The sequence below is a fragment of the Symphodus melops genome, assembly GCF_947650265.1.
Source record: "Symphodus melops genome assembly, chromosome: 13".
Taxonomy (NCBI): Eukaryota; Metazoa; Chordata; class Actinopteri; order Labriformes; family Labridae; genus Symphodus; species Symphodus melops.
This window is the reverse complement of record NC_136703.1, coordinates 24633797-24649795: the sequence shown is the minus strand read 5'-3', so window position 1 is coordinate 24649795 and position 15999 is coordinate 24633797. Positions and strand designations below refer to the sequence as shown.

The 15999-nt window shown below is 43.7% G+C and overlaps 1 protein-coding gene across 3 annotated transcripts; it reads left to right on the top strand.

Annotated features, from left to right (window-relative positions):
- Positions 1–2022: 2022 nt before the first annotated feature.
- Positions 2023–14353, top strand: LOC306833782 (natural resistance-associated macrophage protein 2-like). Of its 3 annotated transcripts, none has more exons than XM_079359309.1 (17): positions 2023–2406; positions 3797–3886; positions 4394–4542; positions 5161–5283; positions 6576–6695; positions 8659–8765; positions 9289–9359; positions 9443–9510; positions 10166–10321; positions 10425–10583; positions 10676–10762; positions 12324–12443; positions 12574–12723; positions 13040–13113; positions 13206–13359; positions 13983–14124; positions 14225–14353. In XM_079359309.1, exons 1-16 carry the CDS (start codon positions 2385–2387, stop codon positions 14082–14084), a joined length of 1752 nt encoding a protein of 583 aa, XP_079215435.1. In that variant the 5' UTR covers positions 2023–2384; the 3' UTR covers positions 14085–14124; positions 14225–14353. The 3 variants fall into 3 exon arrangements, with proteins under 3 accessions (XP_079215435.1, XP_079215436.1, XP_079215434.1); XM_079359310.1 differs by having other exon boundaries at positions 13983–14132; XM_079359308.1 differs by having other exon boundaries at positions 13983–14353.
- Positions 14354–15999: the final 1646 nt, after the last annotated feature.

The window sequence follows — 15999 nt, the reverse complement described above, 5'->3', positions numbered from 1 at the left end:
TGAGATCGATATTTAACAGTATGTGATTCTGTTGATGCTCCACAAGCTCCACTTATCACACTCATTTATTCATTCGCTTCAACTTTATTTATTCTTGTCGGTCCATAAAAAAACTAGACCGAGAGTCTGCACGCAGGCCTGCAGCTTACAGAGCTGTGAGCCAAATGTAAAGGGCAGCATGCTAACAATCTCATTCTGACACTACGAACATGCAGAAGCTCGGCGTGTTGATCATCTTAAGTTGGAGCCTTCGCATGCTTTGCTTTTATTTACTTCATATACAATACAGCTGATGTTTTCCTTTGTGTATCTGTCATGTCTTGATGCCTGCTGCAGATCTAATTTGCTCGGGATAATAATAATAATAATAATAATAATGATAATAAAGTGGAAGTTGGATTTTGAAGGCTATTCTTTTTATAGATTCAGTATCACTCGAGTGAATCGTCATCATGATGTACCAGAGAGGTCAAAGGCCAAATTTACTGGAAAGTCACTCAAACCAATAAACGTCAGCGTCACAGATTTGTGATCAATCACAGAATGAACCACTCGACAACAATGTGTAACCTCTGGAGTCAGAATGATGTGAGGGGAGGCACTTTGAGATGCTTTATTGCTTTGATCCAAACTGTTCAAGCCACTAAATATTACAAATACATGAACAATACTGACAATAACAGAGATATTTAGAAACCCTTATACTGGTGTGAAAACTTGAAGTTACTCAGATACATGATTCTAAAAGAAATAGAAAATATTTTCTGTTTTAGTTCCTGTGTCTAAATATGTGTTTCAGTTTAACGTGAACATTTTAGTAAAGTAAAAATAAAACAGTCGTCTGAGAGACGTTGCTCTCAGCATCAACTTCATCTAACAATATTCCCTCAAAACCAAATTCCCTTCAGTTTCCTGAAACCTGCAATTCAACTCTTCATTGACAGTGGCAGAGGCGCTGCTTGGGGCCCCGGATCAAAAGGGCCCCACAAACTTAAACCAAAGCTGCAATGTGAAAAGTGAAAGAGGAGTAAGCATCAGGAGACTGGCAGACCGGCTTCCCTTAGTTTTAGGTTTAAATCAAAGCCAGACACTAAAGTGAGTCTGAACCTACAGTCTTTGGTCTGTACTAAAAACATCTTCTTCACTGGATATCGGTGAGTGTTTGTCGCCCTCCAGTGGTTGCTTCTGCACTTGTCGGCCCATCGCCTCAACATGAAACCATTTCATGTCTCAAAGGGACAGAAAAACAAAAGTGTTTTCTCTTTCCTGCAGCTAGAGGGCGATACAAAGCCTGAAGCAAGAAGAAAAACAACATCTGAACTTGTCCGTGAAGCGCTTATTATATCATTTGATGAATTCATATCTACAGAGAGAAACACAGATCAGTGATCCAGTGGTTTGGATAAAAGTTTTTTCTCTTTAAAGAAGATATCTTGTCATTTCACTATATTACATTTTAATACGTATTAAAGCAGGAATAGTACTTCCTAGGAAAATTGTAAAACCCGGATCTTGTACTCAATAAAGTTCACCAGTGTAAAAAGTATTTTAATATAGTCTGAATTTGAAGTCATAGTTGAAAAGCATTACATTATTATAATTTAAAAATAATTTCACACTCTGTGACTATATGATTTAGGCCTAGGCTACATTATTAGTCTGATATATTAAATAAATGTTTTAATAATAGTCGGGAAAATTCGGCTTATTATTATTTTTAGTAGTAGCAGTAATATCAATTTTAAAGATTACTTTTATTCGGATCAGTTTCAGCAGTTTTAGTATCAATAAAATGTTTTATTTTGAAATTTCTCGCCGGAAATACAAATTTTATTTAGGTATTCAAATAATTTAATTTCAAAAGTAAATGCATTGTGGACCTCAAGAATAGAACTATGATCTATTATCTAAAGTTTTTTGTCACTCTACGTTTTGTGTTTTAAAAAAAAAAAAAGAGAGAGAGAGAGAGAAACGACCTGGTTTTATTTTGGTAGAGGTAGTGCGGCTCGCGCTCTCCGACTCAAGCTCAGAATCAGCTCGAGACTTTGTCACAGAATAAATCAGGTCACGGGACTGAAAGAAGGGCTGCTAACAATGGGTACATTTGTTAAACATTGCCGGTGTGTTTGACTTTTGTCCTCGTGGAGCCCCCCCACCCCCCTCCCCTTACCTGTCCCGCAGGTTCACACCTGCACGCGCAGGGACGACTGTCCAACCTGCCGGCCGGATTTTCCTGCTGGGAAACGAGGAAGGAAGGGAAGGAAGTACCGGAATGAAGTTGGCAGGTCTGCGAACACTTTCGTTTGAAGTTTTATAACTTTAAAAAAAAAAAAAACGTTTTACATTTTTAAAATCAAGAGAAGAAGAAGAAGGAGGAGGAGAAGATGTTTTCCTTTCTGCGGAAAGGTGAGTTATCCGACAGGTGTGTTTGAAGCGAAGTTTGGTGCTGATCTTTTAAAGTGGCTTGCAGCTCATTTGTCTCTATTAATACGTTTTTTGTTGTTGTTTTTAGCTCATTGGGCTTCTTTACTTTTTAATGTCTTTTAAATTCTACTTGAGTAAACTTTAAACATAAACATATTTTTTACTCCAAAGATTCTGGTGAATAATTCTAAACATCTCATAGATTGATCACCAGTTATTAAAGTGATTAATAACTGTATCAATCCCTGGATTATTAAATATTACAGAGTGTGGGTCTGAAAAAGCCCTTTATGCAAACTGTGTATTTTTTTTACATTTAATTGCAAATTTTTAAAGAAAACTTTTAAATGCAACACTTTATTAAGTGTTTTTATGGAGCCCTACTGATTAATCAGCCAGCCGATAATCGGTATCGGCTTATATTAACACGGATATGTGCCGATATTTACTGGACTTATTTACAAGTGAAGTAGCATTTGATGTGAGTTTCATTGTATTACACTTGCGGTTCTCTTTTATCAGCAGATGAATAAGAAGCAGTGAAGCACATACTGTACATGCTCAGTTACAGCTGAGTGACCTTAAATCTTTTCCACACGTGTTTCATAACTGCCTTTGAGTGATCAGTACATCTATAGATGTCTACAGATCAGACATAGATTGAAGATAGATATCAGGTATCAGACCTACCTCCGACTGTTTTCACCAGGATGTCATGCTGCACAGTTTTCAGGACTTCCTGTGCTGTGAGCTGTAAGTCAACATACCCGTAAGAATCTAACAGGAACCGGTGGTCAGTTTATTCACTTCCACTTCATCTCTTTTTCACGAGTGACCCGGCCAAGACGTGCAGACATGCAAAAAAAAAAAAAAAGAAACACGTAAAATAATGAAAATTTAAACTCCTCATATTTGTCCACATCGTCAGAAACACCTCGCGTGAGTTTTTATTTTTTCATATGTTACGACCCGGCTCTCTCAGGCTGCAGCAGGAATAGGAGTCAGAGACGAGGTGTGCCAAAAAATAACGCCAGCATTTATTTTACAAGAGAATAAAATAAATCGTGAAACAAAAAGAAGAGTGTGAGAACAAGAGGAGAGAGAGAGGGCGACTCCAGCGGGTCCACGAGGAGCTCGTCGCCCGGTCGCCACCCCTTAATGTACTTTGTTAGAGACGCACTGTATCGACCTACCTGCTGATTATCGTGGGTAAACAGGTCAGTATGTTTCTGGGGAGATAAAGCAGCAGCAGTGTCTTTAACCTGATGATTACCTGTGCCTTTTCTCTGTGTGTGACAGATTTAGTGTTGTGTGCACTGGGATTATGTCGGCGACTGTAATCCTGTTATAATTACACCCGTTTTGCTTCCAGTCAGAGACCCCCCACCTGAGAACATCCACATCTCCTGTTTGCCGCCCAGTATTCCCACGGACCAGGAGCCGGAACAAACCGGAGGAATAGGTAACACGGCTGTTTTGTTTTGTAGACACACTTTGAGGGGTTGTCATGGCAACTTGCCGAAATGCTTTTGCAACCGTGTCAGTAGGAGATATATTCAGCTACCTTTCTTTCCGTGACAACTCGTCAGAACTTTCCTGCCCCCCCCCCGTAATCTCAGGGAATAACATCTGACGTCTTTAAACTCAATAATTGATCTCATTGGCTGGATATGAAGATGGACAATGTGTCTCCTGCTCCTTTCAGGCCGCAGCAACGATCTGAAAGTCCGTCTAGTGTAAAACAGGAGATCTTCTTTCACCTCTCTGAAAAAATAACTTCCATTCGCTCTTCTGCTTTTAAACACTAACTTCCTCCTTAGCGCAGGTGTGTTCATCAGACGTCTACCTGTCGATGTCGTTGCACTCCTCAGGCTGCATGTGTGACCTTCAGAATAGGATGATTTGTTTGTCGTTTTAAATATGCTTGTCAGTCAACACCTTTTTTTTTTTTGTGTCCCTGTTTGAACAGAGGATGTTGTGGAGGAGAAAGTGGTGATCCAGACCACACACACACACAGAGTCACACCCCCCTCCGTCTTCCTTCAGAAACAGCATAATGAACCTGTCTCCAGTACCTACTTTGACCAGAGGGTCCCTGTTCCTGACGACCACGGGGAGGTAATCCTCAAGTCCATAATCAGTGTGTGATAAGGCCATGTGAGGGTTTCTACCTGCAGGAGTGGGTCACCCACCTTTGGACGATTTGTCCTGCTGTTAATAACATGGTGACGAGGAGTGATTCAGTTTCTGGGGGAAAGGATGTCCCCTCGGGTTAAATGAGAATTTGCATGTCAGACTTGAACATGTAAGCTTGAAGTAAAGGTGCAGTTTGAAGATCAGGGGAAAAGCTTAACTCTCCCCACACAAGATAAAACTATCAGCTCAAAATCCTCAGTTTTCTGTGTCAGCTGTTTTCTAACATTTGGATTAAAATATATGCTGACAAAGAAGGCAGGCGGAGTCTGAAGTTGGTGCTGATCTCCTCTCGTTTCCAGGGTTTATGCTAAGCTAACGTGGCTCTTTTTTTGCATTCATAATCTGAAAATGCCGCCTCATTCTATTTACAACTCCTGGTTCAGATTGAGTCCTTAAACTGTTCCTCAATCGTGAAAGAATTTTATGACGAGCTAATAGCAGCGCTGTTAAATGGAGATGTTTGTTTATCTTGACCGTGACGCCATCAGCAGAAGCTCGATGTGTGATGTTTAACCTTTTTGTGTTTTTCTTCTCCTGCAGAGAGGGATTAATCTCCGTAAACTGTGGGCCTTCACCGGGCCGGGCTTTCTGATGAGCATCGCCTACCTGGACCCAGGAAACATCGAATCCGACCTGCAGTCTGGTGCCAAAGCTGGCTTCAAGGTGCGGCTGTAACTTTACCGAACCCTTTAAGTTCTTTGTCTCCTCGTTGGTCGACAAAGTACGAGGGAAAAAAACGAGAAATTAATGCACGTAGCGTTTCCTAAAATCACATCTTCATATTCTCTGTTAATTTAAAATGGTGTTAGGAAAAGAGAGGTATATCCCTTTTAAGAAGCTGAATGTTTGAATGGAGGAGCCGTTCAGTTGTGCAGGTGTGAGAATTATTAACAGAGAAAATATCTCCCAGGATAAATCTACTCACAGAGTGATTTGTGTTTGTGATACAGCTGCAAGTGATTGACAAGAGAGGTCTGCTTCTTTTCTTTTACTACAAGAAGTTAGCTTCTGTCAGTATGAAGATGTGTTGCCAACAGAAACATCTTTACTGATGTGAAAAGATGAACAAAAGAAAAGCTTTTTGTGAGCACGGTATCAGAATAAAACGGCACTTCCTCCATCGTTTTGAGATACGGCCAACTGACTGCGAGGTGTGTTGCAAAATGGGGAAGTGGTTTCAAATGTTGTGGCGTTGTACAACGGAACATACTGGAATTTATTTATAAAGCAGAGTTCACACATAGAGCGTTACAAGAGATGACATGAATCCAAATGGACAAATAAAAATAAAAAAACATTGAAAAACAAAAGAAAAAAGAAAAAAATGTTATAAATATTTAATCACAAAAAACTTCAAGGTCACATGTTAAAAGTCTCAGAGCTCCTCTTCAAACATGTGTGTGTGAAGTGTGTTGTTGTAAATCCACTCTGATCCTGTATTTGATCATGTCTATAAACCCCTCTATTTCAGCCCTGCTCAGAACAGGCTGTTTTATGTGTCTGTCGCTTTAAATATGTAAATGAGCTGTGTCTGACCACGCCCCCTCTCTGGAAGGGCTCTGGTGTACTTGCTGCTTTCTGGCTCCATGTCCTGTTGTTTACGGTGAGAAGGCAGACTCAGAGGGCAGAACAAACACCTAGCTGTGGGAGTGTCACCCACCTGGGGGAGGGGCTACTGCCCTTTGTGATGTCATGAAGGGGAAATCTCCAAACGGCCTGTTTGAGCACACATTTTCTGAAAAGTGATGCAGGAAAGAAGCCACAGGTCGGACTTAACCTGGGCGGCCTGCTTGGAGGACCACAGCCTCCATACTAGGCCATCAGCGCCATGATATGCATACACTTATTTTTATTTATTTATTGAAATATGTTCATGTGGTTTGATTTGTAGACCTCCTCGTGAGTTCATAAGCTGGCTGATTAACAGATGATGCCTTTGTTTCTGCTCCCGTCAGCTCCTATGGGTGCTGCTGGGAGCCACCATCATCGGCCTGCTGCTGCAGCGGCTGGCGGCTCGGCTGGGCGTCGTCACCGGGATGCACCTCGCTGAAGTCTGCAACCGCCAGTACCACACTGTGAGGAAAAACAGATTCTTCTTTTTTTTTTTCTCTTTCCTTCCCAGAAACAGTGTGGCTCCTCTGAGTGATGCACAGGAAGAGTGAACACATGTTAAATAAGCATAGAAATGAAAATACCTCCGAGCAGCAGAACCTATGCATCTTCAATAACTAAGATAACAACAACATCATCTGTAGAAGCAGACGGGGTAGATGAGAGTATAAAGGTGGACAAAAAAGGCAGAAAACTGAAGTAATCCTGGTTTTCTGTTACGGCCTCGTTGCATAACCAGCTTTGTTCGAACAGCAGCGATAATCTGAAGATTATTTGATCAAGACTGCGAGCCGTGACGGAGATTTTCAAAAACAGTGAGAAAAAAAAAAGTTCAACCATACGGTTAAAAGTGAGCGTGACACCATGAGTTCTTCCTCATCTATCTTGTGTCAACACGTCTCTTCCTCTGCGATACCTGCGAGGGGGACAGCGAGCGTTAACCACCCGGCTGCTGACCGTGTGAAACGTCCTTCTTGTTCTGTAATTCAGCCGGGCCGCCCGCTGTGTTTCTGCTGCACAGAGTTTAACTGTTAAAGGAGTCCGAGGGCGGAGCTGAGAAGTCTGATCCAAACAATGATCATGAGAACTTAACTCGTTGTGGGTTACATTTTTAAAACAAGGTGTTCTTTGTCGTGCAAGCAGGCGTAAACATACGGACAGAAACATGAGAACCCAAAACAACAACAGAACTAAAAGAACACTATGAACAAAGACGTCATGAGATCCAACGCTGCATCGGTCTGTGTCGTTCCGCTGTGCTCGTTCGTGCACGCCGTGCTCCGACCTCCACCTCAGCGACGAGGAAGTGTGGACAACAGGAGCGCGAGGAATCCTTCCTGCATCTCATCCCATACGCTCCAGATAACACTCGTTATGAATTGGCTCAATTCAAATAATGATTGATTGATTGATTGCACGGTGGGGCAGTGGTTGCAGCTTCAGGACAGGAGCCTCTCTGTGTGGGTTCTCCAGCTTCCTCCCACAGTCTGAACACATGCATGTCGGTGTGAACGTGACTGTCTCTGGTTATCTGGCTCCATATGTCATAACTCCTCCTCTCGTCCAATGACAGCTGGGATCAGCTCCAAGCCCCCCCCCCCCTTGACTTAAAATGTTCTTTAATAGGCAATAAAATAAATATCTATAGAAAAGTTTGAAATAGGTTATAAAGACAAAGCTCGAAGCATTTTACACAAATCAGACCAGAAACTGATTTGAGGGATTAATGCAGAACCCAGACCTCAAACAGGACGAGACCGTTTCACCCCCACTACTGCAAAAGGTGCCGTATAGGTCACTCTATGAAAATATCTGTTTCTTTACTGTCAGTTTGATCCTTCATCCCTTTTTTCATTTTATTTTGTTGCACTAAATCAACACGTTTAAATCAACACGTTTAAATCAACACGTTTAAATCAACACGTTTAAATCTACACATTTCAATCCAGTAAAACCAAAGTGGAATATGAGCTGTAAAACTGTTTGTGTTAAACTAGAAGGACACTCGCTGCACGCCGCCGCCAAGGTCCAAAAGTCCGCTCCATGAAATGCAAATCAGCATCTCTTTGCATTGAGTCTCTTAATTCATGACTTATTCAGGACACTTCACTTAAACGTGTCACTCTCACTTCTTACCTCTTCACACTTCAGGATCAAATATCGTTTGTTTTACTTCTATGTCTTTCTCTAAATATTGTGAGTTTAAAGGATTGTGTGTTTTTTCATGGGTTTGGAAAAGTGACTCTTTAAGCCACATTAGTAGTAAGTTATAAAATGTATCCTCACAGAGTACGAGCCTGTTTCATTGGTGAACAGAACCTTCTTCTTACTGACGCATGTCTTGGTCGCTGTGTGTGAAAGCGTCCGAGCTTGTCCTCTTGTTCACTTGAGTGATGAACACAGTGTCTCACCTGCTTGTCCTCCCAGGTGCCTCGGATCATCTTGTGGCTGATGGTGGAGCTCGCCATCATCGGCTCAGACATGCAGGAAGTCATCGGCTGTGCCATCGCCTTCAGCCTCCTCTCTGCCGGCAGGTGATGACATCACACACACACACACGCCGTTTATTCAGCCAGTGTCGGGGGTGGGATTTTTGCCAGAGGAGCTGCATGTGTGAATATTTTTATGGCAGCAAGTCGGAGTGAGCTGATGTGAGAACCCAGCAGGGTATAATCAGGAGAATTCACCTCGAGCCAATGGGAGAGGGGGGAGTGACGTTTATATCCTGTGACTGCTGCACGCCATCTCCGTGAGTCAGGAGTCAGGAGAAAACCCGGGAGCAGTCCTCCTGAAATGATCCAGACATGTTCAGCAGTGCAGACGTGAAAACAGCTTTAGCCTGCTTATAAACACGAACTGAAATCGCACCAGCTCAGATTTCTCACAGTAGAGCGTGCGAGTCTTTGTCCCAGCAGTCCTGAAAACACACGTCCAGATAAATCACCTTAAATCAGTTTTGACAAACAGCAGGGTCAATAAAACATCAGCTGCAGTGTTACTTCAGATCTGTACAGTCGCCATCACCGTGTGTGTGTGTGTGTGTGTGTGTGTGTGTAGGATTCCCTTGTGGGGTGGGGTCCTCATCACCATCATCGACACGTTTGTCTTCCTCTTCTTGGATAAATACGGTAGGTTTCAGTCTCCTCCACAGTCTAATCTGTCCTCATAACAGCAGCGAGAAATAAAAACCTCCTCGTTAATTCTTCGGCAGGTTTGAGGAAGCTGGAAGCTTTCTTCGGCTTCCTCATCACCATCATGGCCATCACCTTCGGATATGAGGTACTGTTTGTCCCCCCTCCCCGCCCGAGGACTAATAAAGTTTTTTGAATTTGAATGAGTCCAGGTTTAACAGGTTTGACTTCATGTTGCTGTGACCTGCGTCAAGTCTTTACTGTAAACACAACGAACAATCACAGCAGGGATTAAAGAGTGAGTGCCAGCTCTTACCCAGCATGCACTCTGACGTTTATGATCCAGGAAAGGATGGAACGTAACGTCACAAGAGAAGGGGGGGGGGGTGTTAAACGGGTCGGGCTCAGTTCAAACCGGTTTGCAGAAGATTCCTGTTCTGCAGCACAAACAAAGATCCCATCAGACAAAAGACAGAACCAACAGCAGACGACCTGGTGCCTGCTTGTAAAGCCTCCCTGCGGTCCTCATATAATGTGGAAACCTCAGTCCAGATTTATGGTGTGAAAGCACGACCTCTGACCTCAGCTGTATTTGGGTGAACGCCGGCGTTCCTGACTTGTGTTGGATCTTGAAACTAAGAGCTGGAGACGAGACGCTGGTCCGACTGTCACACTGCACGCTTTTTTAAAATCGTATATTTCTACATTTTATTGTAATTATATTGATCATATCGTAATCATGTGACAAATCCAAACCTTACAGATTAAATGTTGACGCACGCTCTCCGCCCCCTCTCTGCCAGTACGTGACGGTGAGCCCGGATCAAGGCGAGGTCTTAAAGGGGATGTTCATGCCGTACTGCGAGGGCTGCGGACCCGTTCAGATGGGTCAGGCCGTCGGCATCGTGGGAGCCGTCATCATGCCTCACAACATCTACCTGCACTCCGCTCTCGTCAAGGTGAGCTCCAAACGTCTCCTTTTTCATTTCATCAGCGGTGTGAAGAAAAAAAAAATCCAAACACTTCCTTAAAGGTTAAAAAAAAAAAATGTTTTTACTCAAGTCTCGAGAAGTGGATCGAACAAACAAGAAAGAAGTCAGAGAAGCCAACAAATACTATTTCATCGAGTCGACCATCGCGCTGTTCGTGTCTTTCCTCATCAACGTGTTCGTCGTGGCTGTTTTCGCCGAAGCTTTCTACGAGCGCACGAACGAAGAGGTGGTGAGTGTCTCTGCTGCAGCGACTTCAAACAGAGATTTAAGTCAACGTGTGTTTTTTTATTGCTACAGATGTCTTTGTCTCTTTTCCTCCAGTACACAGTGTGCAATGAAACAGGCAGCCCTCACTCGCACCTCTTCCCTCAGGACAATCAAACTCTCACTGTGGACATTTATAAAGGGGTAAGTCTAGTCCGCCTTAAAGTCTCCTTTTTAACGTGTCAGGCTCCTCAGGTTTGTGCTCAGGTGTCCTCTCCTTATGGCCTCGTGACAGATGTTAGGGCCCGGCCTCATCATTGTACTATCGAGTCGGCTGGCCCGCTTTGTCATCAGGAAAATCCTGGTCATGTCCTCATTTAAAAGACTGGTCACACTGAGGCTGCTGTGCAGCATCAGGATCATCTAATCCCGTCTTCACGTGCTGCACACGGAGAGATGTAAGCGTCTGTTGCTGCAGGAGCTGGGGATCGAACCCTCGACCTTCAGCTCTGCCAACTGAGCCACAGCTTTATTCTGCTTCCTTCATACCTGAAGTTTCCTCTAGTTCCTCTGTAGAGTTCGTGAAACGGGTCTCAGAATGGAAAGTGGGAGAGTCTGGATTTTAAATCAAGACTCGCGCTGGAAGGATTTTGATTTGAAGGAAAAGAACAAATAACTTCAATTTATTCATCATGAGATTTTTATCCCCTGGTTGCGCTTCTGTCGAAGTGAGAGACACGACCCCACCCTGCACACATGACGAGGATTATTTCATGGTCTCGGTCTCCTCTGGTCTCAGGTGTGTCTTTGTCTCGGGTTAGCGTAACGTGCGCCTTGAAGCGAGGAAAAAGGAGTTTCAGGTTGGCTGCTCCTCCTGCAGGAGGATCTGTGTCTCTTTAAATCTTCTCTATAAAGCAGATTGGAGGTGTCGGAGGGATAAGACTTTTTCTGCTCGCTGACTCAGGACGTGTGGATCTGTGTCTGCTGCCCCTCGTGGCCACGTCGGCCTTTTAAGTGAGATTCTTAATCTGAATGATGTTCTCAAGTCGAATACGTACTAAAGAAAAAAGAGAACAACAAGATAAGACACTTGTAGGGACGCTGTGACCTAACAAACAATGACCAATAAATGTGTGTCTCCAGACATTTTACAAAAGAAGCTTTCTAAGATCCCGTCTGAACACACACAGCAACAAAAACTCCCCCTGTTTACATCATAAGAAAATGAAGCCGGAGTCCGCTCCCTGTTATGTGATATGTTTTGGCAGAGAGGGTTTAAATAAAACTGTAGAACCGGTTGATTGGGGTGTAAATGTTTCTTGTACAAATGTCTCATGCTGCCCTCTGCTGGCCACACGGTGATGTAGGATAAATGTGATCAAGCGTTGAAATCCTGATGCAACCTGCTGCAAACAGGAAACCTTTAACTAAATAAGCTAAATATGAACTGTTGTTGTTGTTGTTGGATCATGTTGGCTTCTCACAGATCCGTCACCGACCATCAACCTACAGTGATCCTCTAGACTGTCGGACCTGTCTTTATAAAGACCCCTGGTAGAGGGTCAGATCCTAGAGGAGGATCTGTGGAAGCCGGACGGAGGATGGGAAAATATAATCAAAACAAAGAGTTACCTAACGCTACTCGATGTGCAGCCGTTTGTCGTCCAGCTGAACGAGGCTGATTATTCCCCGATTGTTCTTCACTTGTGTTGTTCCTGTTTCCTGCTGAGCTCGTGATCGTTGTGTTTGTGCGTCTGTTTCTCAGGGAGTGGTGCTGGGCTGCTTCTTCGGCCCGGCGGCGCTCTACATCTGGGCCGTTGGGATCCTCGCAGCTGGTCAGAGCTCCACCATGACGGGGACGTACTCGGGCCAGTTCGTCATGGAGGTCAGTGGAGGAGAGCGATTTTTTTTTCTTTTCTTCTTCCCACAATCAAGCGAAATATTTCACGTCTTCATGGTCTGAATTATTTTTATTCAGGTGGTTCCTCAGTGACCTCTTTTCTTTCTTCCTTCAGGGTTTTTTGAACCTTCGCTGGTCGCGATTCGCCCGGGTGTTGTTGACCCGCTCCCTCGCCATCACGCCCACCCTGCTGGTCGCCATCTTCCAGGACGTGCGGCGCCTGACCGGCATGAACGACTTCCTCAACGTGCTGCAGAGTCTGCAGGTCAGACAGGAGAGAAAAACGGCTTCACTTCTCACCGAGCGAACGCGTTACCCTCGTCGTGCTCTTGAGTTTAAATAAAGTTAACGTTGAGACTGAAAGGTAAAAGAAGAGAGAGAGAAAGAAGCGAGAGAAACCTCAGGTCAGGCTTCAACACGAGTCCAGGACTGCTTCCTGACGGTCCGGGGAGCTCGGTCCACTCGAGAGCTTCTGACAAGGCCTCCTGCACGTCTAACACACATAATTAGCTTGAACTAACTTTTCCTCTGCTGATGTCTCTTGATGCACGCTCTCCTTCTTTTTGGTTCTTCTCTCACAGTTGCCGTTTGCCCTCATTCCCATCCTCACCTTCACCAGTTTGCCGTCTCTCATGGAGGAGTTTTCCAACGGCCTGTGAGTTTTATCGAAAAGTCTAAAAACCCCCCCGATCGTGACTGAATTCAGCTTTTCAACACGAGCGTCTTTCCTCCTGTCGTGCCTTGCAGAGCGTCTAAGATCGGAGGAGGCCTGGTCATCCTCATGGTGTGCTGCATCAACATGTACTTCGTGGTGGTGTATGTGGCAGCTCTGAACAGCGTGTGGCTGTACGTGCTGGCGGCGTTCCTCTCCATAGCATACCTGACATTTGTGGGATATTTGGTAGGTAACATTAGGTCACATGGGAGCAGCTCCTCTCTGCTTGTGCATGAACTTTGGTCCACTGTGTCATAAAAATACATCTTCCAGCAGCTTCACACTCGAGACATTTAAAATCTACACTTTAGATGTTTTGCTTTTTATCTGAGCAAAAAAATCCTGCTTTAATTCCAGCGGGGTCAGAGAGGTTTGAGAGTTTCAGGTGAAGAAACGATCCGCTCAGCTTTATGGATGAAGCTGTTCCTGATTCATTTATGACATTATAAACATTTAAAGGGGGACAAACAGGGAGGGATGTCAGAGTCCCTGTACCTTAATTTTCTTTCTTTCTTTTTTTCAATGTTGGAGGTCCTTCAAATCCCAAAGTTTGAGAAAGAATCAGATTAATCCAAAGACATGACAGCAGGTTACAATAAGACTAATGAATGAGTTTCATCTGTTTGGACTTTTACTCCACAGTTTAGTGGTTTCATATTTTGAATATTCTGCTCGAGTCTGATGGAGGCGACATGTTTGGATACTTCAGAGAAAGAATCACAGCATCAGTCTGCAGCACTGTTTTCTATAACGTCTATATCGGCTGATTCATTACTAACGTGTCGGCCGTCTGTGTGTCCACGCTGCAGGTGTGGTTGTGTCTCATAGCTCAGGGAGTTTCCTGGCTGGATCCGAGCAGGAGAAAAGGCACCGACACGTCCGTCCTGATCCAGCAGGAGCCGGAGTTCTGAATCAGACGTTTGTTTGAGAGGAGGCCGCTCAAACCAGAAGGTGAAGCTGTGAGCAACCGGACTGAACTTCTTCTTTTTCTTCTTTTTTTTGTGTGTGACTGTTTTCACATCGAGCGTGAGTTCAGACTTTTTTTTTCCAGGTTGATCTACCTGACAGGTCAGCCTGAAACGCTGGCTGCTCCTGGTGTTAAACAAGAAGCAAAGACGACGGCTCCTTCAATGTCCACCTCGACAGTAGGACAAAAGAACGCTGACTACAAACTTCATATATCAGTGTTTACAGTGTCTATCTATATGTGAAGCTGTTATTTAACAGGTACCTCCGATTTACACGTTCCTAAATCATGTTTTTTATCCAATCAAATATCAGTCAGGTTGTTTACGTTTTACTTTTTCTCACACTAATGGCTGCAAGATACCACACCAGAGCGTCTTCTGTGCAATACCCACACAAAGTGGGCCGCAGACGGGTCATACCAATGAATATTCAGTAAGCTTGGGGGGGGGCGAATGGTCTCGTGGTGATGCTGTGCGTCCCATGTACAGGGGCTGCAGTCGTCGTCGTCGTTGTAGCAGCTTTGGGTTCAAACCCAACCTCGGCCCCGTGCTGCATGTCATCCCTCACTCTCTACTCCCAACATGTCCTGTCTCTCTCTTTATTTGTCTTATTTAATAAATGCAAAAACTGGCCAAAAAAACTAAACAAACATCCAGTAAACTTCAGAACAAATAGTAGTAACGCAACAATTCTATCGTCCCTAAAACGAACCACCATTTATTTATACAATCTCATGAATGTGCATTACAGTAATGACACAGATTGCTTAAATTGCACCTTTAAGATCAAAATAATAAACAGTGGCACGAGATGAAATAAAAGAAAGAGTTGATAATCACTGAGAAAAATTAGCTACGTAAATGTGAAACGATAAAATAGATTAAATCAACCCTTTTAAATGAAAAAAAAAAAACGTTTTCATTAAGATGCATGTGATTCTTGTTTTCTACGACGGCATCCTAAGATTTGTTCTCAGATTTGATTTGAGCAAATGAAGAAAAGCTGAAACATTGGCAGCAAACTCAGCAGTAATTAAAAACTGAGCAGGAGCTGCTTGTTAAAAGCAGTCGTACATTAAATCACTGCAAGCGCTGCTTTATTTTAAAATCAACACGCTTCCTTTACGAGTCAGTCATCCTTCCTGCAGCTGTAGTTGATGTAGAAACAGTGTTCACTGTACAAATAATAAACCACCTATAAAAGTCAATCTTATATTAATCATATTTGAGGTCTTTGAAACCCCCTGTGTGGCCTTTTCTTTAGTTAATTTAATTCAAAATCTTTTTTTGCATAACCCTGCGACATCTCTCTGCAGTGTCCATGTTGGCCACAAGGGGGCATTGCAGGTCACATAGGCCTCTACTCAGATACAGTAAATGCCTAACCAACACCAGAGCCTTACAACGTAACACATTAAATAACACGGTGTGTTACATAATGTTTGTCTCTTTATTACTGCTGCCGTGATTGTGTTCAACATAAAGTCGTACGTTTTAAATGTGGCTGCTGTCGCTGTGTGTGTGTGTGTGTGTGTGACACGCCACTGGTGCTGGTATGTCAGAAGGAGCTGCAACTATTGTGTAACTACAAGTGAAAAAGCACTGCTGGTTTCAGTGTTGCTCAAATTCCAGACCTGAAGTGCTTCAGCCTCTGAAAGACGAGGGGAGGCGGATGGACAGGTTTTTCTTTGCATTGTGGCGGGGAACTTTTTCTCTCTCTCTCTCTCTCTCTCCCTGCCTGTCCATGGAGGGAGAGTTATGTAAGAGGGGAGAGTCTTCCCACCGCCCCTCTCTGTTTTTGTTTTTCTCAATGAGCCAATGTCTCCCTGCCTAGGCCTCACAGCCTGTCCAGTAGGCC

Excerpts from the sequence above, each read along its gene's own strand:
- LOC306833782 (XM_079359309.1), top strand. The coding sequence starts at position 2,385 with ATGTTTTCCTTTCTGCGGAAAG. Across the intron at positions 9,360-9,442 it reads CCTCTTCTTGGATAAATACG|GTTTGAGGAAGCTGGAAGCT; the intron begins GTAGGTTTCAGT and ends ATTCTTCGGCAG. Across the intron at positions 13,360-13,982 it reads TGACATTTGTGGGATATTTG|GTGTGGTTGTGTCTCATAGC; the intron begins GTAGGTAACATT and ends TCCACGCTGCAG.